General features: G+C 58.4%; 1 protein-coding gene and 1 pseudogene across 1 annotated transcript; both read right to left on the bottom strand.

Annotated features, from left to right (window-relative positions):
* Positions 1-1,372: 1,372 nt before the first annotated feature.
* On the bottom strand, positions 1,373-2,929 carry LOC147879412 (metacaspase-1-like). Its single transcript, XM_087372199.1, has 3 exons — positions 2,414-2,929; positions 1,593-2,321; positions 1,373-1,477 (listed from the first exon to the last, which is right to left on the bottom strand). The coding sequence occupies exons 1-3, from the start codon at positions 2,927-2,929 to the stop codon at positions 1,373-1,375; spliced, it is 1,350 nt and encodes a 449-aa protein (XP_087228325.1).
* Positions 2,930-3,557: 628 nt separating this feature from the next.
* Positions 3,558-3,677, bottom strand: LOC147879411 (5S ribosomal RNA; annotated as a pseudogene).
* Positions 3,678-7,041: the final 3,364 nt, after the last annotated feature.

Below are 7,041 nucleotides of genomic sequence, written 5' to 3'. Positions count from 1 at the left end.
CTCGAGTTGCTGCGTCTTCACCTGCTAAACTCACGCTAGAATGCTCCCCCTTTCAGTCTTTGGTGCGACGGTGTCATTCTGTAGTGACCTATAAATCGAGACCCAAAGAAAGATGCGGCCTTACCGTTCCCTGGCTTTGGCGATGTGTTCAATAATCACTTTGTGTAATTGGCCCGACGGCTGTTCCTTAAACGGAAAGCTGGATTAGTGCGCAGAACAGTCAGCGGCAACCGACATATCGCGCATCACGATATGCAGATCTAGCCGTTGTTCGCAAGTTTACATGATAGAAGTCATATCGATGTATTGATTTGTTCAAAGTTCTCTGTAGATCGCTCCCTGCCATATTCGATACCACGATGGTGTGCACGGGTCACGAGCTGTGTGTAAATTGTTATCGAGGTTACTTTCTCATGATGGTCCGCTAAGCGCGCCTCAATGCTTTCTCATTCACCTCGATTATTTTGTTCAAAAGTGGGCGCTGAGAAACGGCATGGACATTGTAGGATCTCGGCATCTCCCACGTGGGACCGGGAGAACGTATATCACGGGCACACACTGCGACTGCTGGTACAAGCTTTGTGAAAATGGACCAGTACCTCTTCAGTCACAAGACAGATGCATACGCCTTCATCCCAGATGTACCAGCTATGCCATCTAGACGCTTGGACGCAACACCGTCTCAGCGCTCAACGCGGAGGAATACTTACTTATCGCAGAACCACGGACACGGTCATGAGAAAGTCAACCTTGCAGCAGATGCCAAATTCAACACCGCATCGTAGGAGGAGGCGCTCCAGTGGCTCGCGGCTCGGCGAGGAGGGGAAAAATGGGGGGTGTGGCGCGAAGGTGGTGTCCCCAGGATAGGCAGGGGCTGGGTCCGCCGTACGAAAGACAAAGCCGATAGCAAAGACGGGTCTGCCTGCGCGTTGACCGCCATTTGTCTAGCATCGTGGTGTCATGTGCTATTCGCGTGGCAGCAAAGTACTGCGCACGTCGTACAGCAGTTACAGGCTGGCTGCTTTTCGCCGTGCTCGAGCGAGCCCGCGGTGCCTTATAGCCTTCGCGCGGGTTGGGATAGACTGATCTGCGGTCACGTAGGGAGCGATGAGGAAGACGGGCAAGTTGTCCGATGCGGCGGTTGGAGATGGCAAGTCATCAAGTCGTCCAGCGATCTATCATCATCTTATCAGTCTCAACATTTCACCTCGGTTCGGCCCTAAAGATCATGTCTCCCTCCCATTCCGAATCTCCCATGGAAACGCACCCTGACAGCAGGTGCGCGACACCGTCCCCTGCATTTCTACCTCCAGCCCCTCCCCCGCAAACCAGCCCTCCACCGCAAACACCCCCTCCACTTCATTCGCCCCAATCATATCCGCAGCCCCTCGTTCAGGTCGAACTGCACGCCCACGGACAGCTGCGGCACCTGCGTGTACCGGCTCTGCACCATGAGTTGCCGCGTCTCCGTCAGCGCCTGCCGTTGGAGGAAGGAGTGTCAGCAGGTGTCCCGATGAGTTTGGAGGACGATGCCGTGGGCCGCGGCACCCCCTGGGGAGAAAGGGAGGGAACGGGGAGGGAAAAAGACCCACCTGGTAGTAGCTCGGATACTGGTACTGCCGCATACACTCCAAGAACCCCCACGTCATAGCCCCCTCCCTGATGCCCCCGATGTTCGCGTCCGCAGACGTCTGGTCGTCCCGGCAGCCAGAGAACATGGTGACGAACTTTGCCTCCTGGGAGTAGGCGGCCCCGTGCTCGTCGTTGTAGAGGCCCGCGGGCTGCTGCTCGCCCATGTGCTTGAAGCCCTTGAAGAAGTCCCTTGCGCCGGAGAAGAGGTCGGCGGCTTCGCCGAGGTGGTCGATCCGAAACCCGCCCTGTAGAAGGGACTCGGCCTCGCCGAACAGCTGCATGCCCATCTTCAGGTTGTCCATCACGGAGACATTGCCGTCGTCGTCGGAGCGGTAGACAAAGGGTAGTTCCACCGCGGAGCCGGAGTGGCAGCAGTCGAGAATGATGAACAAGGTAGAGCTGGGCGGGAGGTTGGTGACTAAATGGCGATGCAAAATATCGCTGGGGATCTGGCCGCGCGACTCAAAGTCCACCGGAACAATCGTGTCGTGCCACCCGCCATTCCCGTCCTGAATCTGCCCGCCATGCCCGGAATAGTGCAGGAAGTTCTGGGTGCCCGGTTCGGAGATGAGCCAGTCCATAGCCGCGAGGATGTTTACGCCGTTCGGATAGTAATTCCCACGGCGATCGTCGCGGAGGATGACCTGGTGACGGTCGTCGGAGGGGTAGCCGCGGTGGCTGAGGAAGTCCTATGGGGCGGTGGCGGTCAGTCCCGGCTGGTACGAGTGGTTGGTGTCCTCCTCCCCCGCCTCCCTTTGGGGAAAGCAGCTGCTGAGCATACCTGGATATTATCCACATCCTGATGACACCCCTGCAGCGCATGCTGCGACCCCGTGTAGTTGATTCCGATCAGCAGCGACTTCTTCCGCGGTCCACCCTGCGGAGCGCCATAGCCCTGATTGCCGTATCCCTGCTCCTGCTGCCCGCCCCACCCCTGACCGCCGCCGTCATACCCATTCCGTTCTCCACCGCCACCCCACCCGCCTCCGCCGCCTCCGCCTCCCCAACCGTTCATCGCGTACTGCGGCTGCGGGGGTGGTTGCTGCCAGCCCCCGGGTTGGGAACGATAGTCGTAGCCGTAGGCTTGCTGCTGGGTCTGGGGCCGGGTGAGAGTATCCCAGGCGTTGCGGAGGGCGTGGGCGCCGTGCGAGCGGTGGGAGTGGTGGCGCGAGCCGTAGGAGGAGTCGTAGTTGTTCTGCGGCGGCTGTGGGGACTGTGACCAGGGAGTGTGGACTTCGAAGTGGGGGCGATAGCTTGGGTGATGGTGATGGTTGTGGTTGTGGTGGTGGTCAGGCATGCACGTGGCTTGCGGTTTGTGAGGGGCGTCGAAGATGTCCTATCCAAGCTCTTAAGTAACTGCGCAGAGACAGTGTCAGCGCAGCCCGCGCGGAGCCGGCGTGATGCGCGTTCGAGGCCGTGAAATAGCGAGCGCGAGAGGCCGAGGCGGTGATGTCACCCGGGAGCCGGGAGATGGGCAACGCCAAGTGCGGATGCAGGGGCTGACTAAACGGAAGGAGGACCAGGTCAGGGGAAGATCCAGGAACACAAACAGTATGCCAAGAGGAGGGGCAGGTCTAAATACCTGGGACACCAAGGGTGAGAAGGGCTGGGAAGGCAAGGCGGGGTTGCGTGGTGGGGCAGCAAGGAGAATTGCGGCATCGGCGCGGAAGTCGCGGAGCGGCCGAGGGTGGCTGTGCAGCTGCCGTTGCCCGAGTCGTGGCGTCGTCTGTCAGCTGACGAGGGCTCAGTCTACCACCTGGGCAGGCTGCCCCTTGTGTCGTTCCTTAGGCCGTAAGGCCCGCAGGAAAAGACTTGATCGCCCAGGGTCTACTGTTGTGAGCGGCAAAACAAGTAATTCCTAAGACTCAAAATCTCGAAACTCCAACTATCGCAGACAGATGTGTCAATATAAGCAAAAAGGGCAAAACAATCAGCAGTGGGAATTCCCCGGTGGTCACCCACCCGAGTACTAATCCACCGATCAACGATTTGACTCGGAATGAGCGGACGGGTATTCGTATTCTTCGCTGTCTATGACCGATTGTGCTGGGTCTTTTGTGAATGGTGACAATATAGCAACCTTTAAAGGCTAATACCGATCGCGGCAAAACGAACGGGCGCCGGTCTGCCAGTGGCGATGGGTCCGGTGCAGGGCCGTAATGGGACAAAGAATTACCCTTCGGCTCCGACTTTGCCAGATGATGTGGTGTTGTTGTGATAAGCGCCTCGCGCTGCAATGCCGGAACGAGAGCTCGCCGAAGACCGGCAGCACGGTGCCTGCCATTGCCACCAAGTGATGCGGGACCCACTGAGATTGAATAATCGCAAAGTCGACTTGAGCCATCTCTAGCCCCAGTACGCGAGTTCTGAGCATCAGCGCAGCATTACCCATGATGTACCGATCCACCGAGTAGGCGACTCCACGCTCTGCGCCCGCGCCGCACTCGGCGCCTCGTCCACCGACACGAATCTCCATTTACAACGGCGCGTAATCGTTTGTCAGAGGGCCGGCGGAGTCCCTGTGTGAAGGGACCGGGATGCGGGGAAGGCGTGGCGGACTTCACGATCCGGCCAGCCGTATAGTGGTGCTTTGCCCCCCGTGACGCCGAAGGCTGCAGTGCCGAGAGCTCCATCGCAAGCCAGGTGCTCTCGCCGGGAAGTTGGTGGGTGGTCTCGCAATAGAGCGATCGGGTTGCCGCGGTCGGTGGCCGAGGCCGCAAAGTCGGTATTCTTGACATCCAGGACATCATCGAGGAAGGAATAGCTGCATCGATATAGTGGCGTGGAAAAGGCGCACGGCCTTGGGGAATTGCGCTGGCTAGCGGTGCTTCATCGCGTTCGGTACAGCGCGAGGGTTGTTCTTGACCAAACACCGCCTGATGGAGGGGTTGGCCGGGACTTTCGGGACGGCAGCACCGTCGAGCTCGCCAATGTATCTCAAAATGCCAAAGTGGCTGCGTCACAGCTGCTCATGCACCTGCGTTGCCGCTCACGCTACCGGGAATACAAAAGCCAATCCACCTGGACCGGCGTCTTCACGCGCAGTGCGTTATAACGTCTCAGTTCCAATCACGTTGGTGATATCCAATTCATACAGTATCAGTGTCTTCGTCAGAACATCTTCCTTCACAAGGTGTATCAACCGGGTAGGCTCGCAGCACCCGCGGTTGGACTTCCGGGAAGGGCGGCGGACGTCGAAGGGCGGCGGACGTGGGATGGAAGGGCCGAGGGATCGGGTGGCAGCTGGCAACCGACAGGCGTGTCAAAGTCGAGGGCAACGGATGGAGGGTAGCGGACGGATGTCCCAACGGGGAGCAAGGGAAGGCAATCTGCAATGCAACCACGAGGTCAGCGCGAAAGGAGGGAGTACACCACGAACGAGTTGAAGGATGCGTCGAAGGAGAGGCAGCGAAGCTTTGTGACAAGTTGATGGAAGAGCTGCAGCTGTGGCTAGAGTGCTGGCGGGGTGCAGCACAGAGCAATAACAACACAGCAGCTACAGGCGCTGCATGCTGCGTGGGATGCGGGGTGCAAGGAGCTAGGCGACGGGGAGATCAGCCCTCGTCTGCAATCGCGAAAGTGGAGGAAGTGAGGGCTGGGACGGCTGACAGGAGCGGATGCGGCTGGCCGTGGTTTAAGTACCAGGCGGCAGAGGTGTGGCTGCCTTATTGCCTCACCGGTGCTTCCTGTCTCAAGGCGCTTGTTGAGACTGCACGTGCATTACAGACGAGCACGTGATTATGGGTGCTGCATTTGCAATACTCGGCTCACCCTCCTTCTAGACAACGATAGACACCTTTGCTGTCACGTGTTATTACTTTTATATCCTCAAGAGACTGCGAGCGCATCTTGTGTTGGGTCTATGGGCTTACGAAGCTATGATCACGTGATGAGCTCCAATCAGTTTCTTACGTGAACACGCGTCAGATATCCCTATCCAGGTGATCTGGAAAGCTTCAAAGTGATTGTCCACTCTCCACCTGCGCCCGTCGCCCATTGACACAACCCATACCTTTCATCGTAGCTGTCTTCGGTGATGTTCTTGCAGGAGGGTTTCGGCAACGGCTCACTGCAATCCAATGCGCAAAACTGACTGCAGCTACCCAGGGCAAATCCGGTCCACTCCTGCCATCCCTTCCGCCCGAAGCCACCGCGAGCTCGCCATTATGCTCCTCCACGTCGATGACGAACCCTCCCCTTCTCGCTGAAAGTCAGCCACGAGCCTGCCCTCTTGAAGTCCTACCAGTCTTATCAAACCCCTGTACTTTGGCTTTGATGAAGACATCGCGACATCGATGGGCGCCAGCCAATTGAAAACAATGCGCGTCTTCGTTCTGATCTGACAGAGAAGCCCATACTGGTCATGGCAGGAGACGGAAATCATTGAGACTGCGTTGAGGCTCATATTCAAGAGGTAGTAATGGTCCTCGAGGAATACGAGTTCGTTGCAAAGGAGCTTTGGCTCATGGTGACGTTCTACACCTACGTTCCGTTCGATCGAATTTCAACATGAGACAGTACGTTACCCGGGCCGTAATGAACCACCGTGATCACCGTGAGACTATCGGCGAAGAGACAAAGTACGAAGCTCGAGCGCCTTGCGATCGGATTATAGGTCAACCGGAGGATTTGATTGCCTTCCGCGCCCAAGAGTCTCGGTAGCCAACCTCTTCGACTGGTGCAGCACACGCACGGTACATTTCCACATGCTCACAACCGCAATCACACGGCACGTCATGGTGAAGTCAACGGTTGATACGTCAGACATGATCATATTTGCAAAGGTCGATCGAACCTCAGTAGTGACGGTGATCCCACAGCATCCTTGCTTCACAATGCCGCTAGTCCTATTAGATACCACTAGACACATCCGCTGCTTAGTCTCCGTCTCCTCCTTCCTTCCATTTCACCGCTCCCGCCGACTTTGTCCCGGCGCCTCCGGCTCGACGCAGCGGCGGCATCACGCGACCAGGTAGAGCGCAGTAATGGGCTCGTAGTCCGCAGGGTTACCGGCCACGACCGACGGGACGACGAAGATGGGCACCTTGTACGTTGGGTCGCCGACATCGACGTCGAAGAGCTGGCGCGCGCTGTTGAAGGGGTCGGTGCACGAGAGCGAGTAGCCGCCGACGGCGTAGTTGTACGGGCCCGGCGTGCAGGGGATGGGCGCGGCGTAGGGCAGCGCCGTGTCGGCGGGGGAATAGAGGCCCAGGTTCTCCGAGTTGCCCGGCGCGGCTAGCGCGACCAGGTACGCGTCCAGCGCCGTGTCGTAGACGTTGTTGCCCAGCAGGCAGTACGTCGTCGCAGCCGAGCGCGGCTGGTTCGTGTACACGACGATGTTGGCCGGCGGCTGGCCGTTGTCCTGCTGCCCGATGTGTTGCTGGTTCGACGTTGGTTGCGTCGCGGAGA

Source organism: Dipteris shenzhenensis, unplaced genomic scaffold (genome assembly GCF_047967505.1).
Source record: "Dipteris shenzhenensis isolate YYH24624 ecotype China unplaced genomic scaffold, Dip_SZ_1.0 scaf0022, whole genome shotgun sequence".
Classification (NCBI taxonomy): Eukaryota; Viridiplantae; Streptophyta; class Polypodiopsida; order Gleicheniales; family Dipteridaceae; genus Dipteris; species Dipteris shenzhenensis.
This window is presented reverse-complemented; position numbering and strand designations above follow the sequence as displayed.

Bases quoted from the DNA above. Each gene is read 5' to 3' on its own strand.
- LOC147879412 (XM_087372199.1), bottom strand. From the start codon at position 2,929: ATGCCTGACCACCACCACAACCACAACCATCACCATCACCCAAGCTAT. The intron at 2,322-2,413 runs GTATGCTCAGCA...ACCGCCCCATAG, and splicing joins AGGATGTGGATAATATCCAG to GACTTCCTCAGCCACCGCGG. The intron at 1,478-1,592 runs GTGGGTCTTTTT...CTCCAACGGCAG, and splicing joins AGTATCCGAGCTACTACCAG to GCGCTGACGGAGACGCGGCA.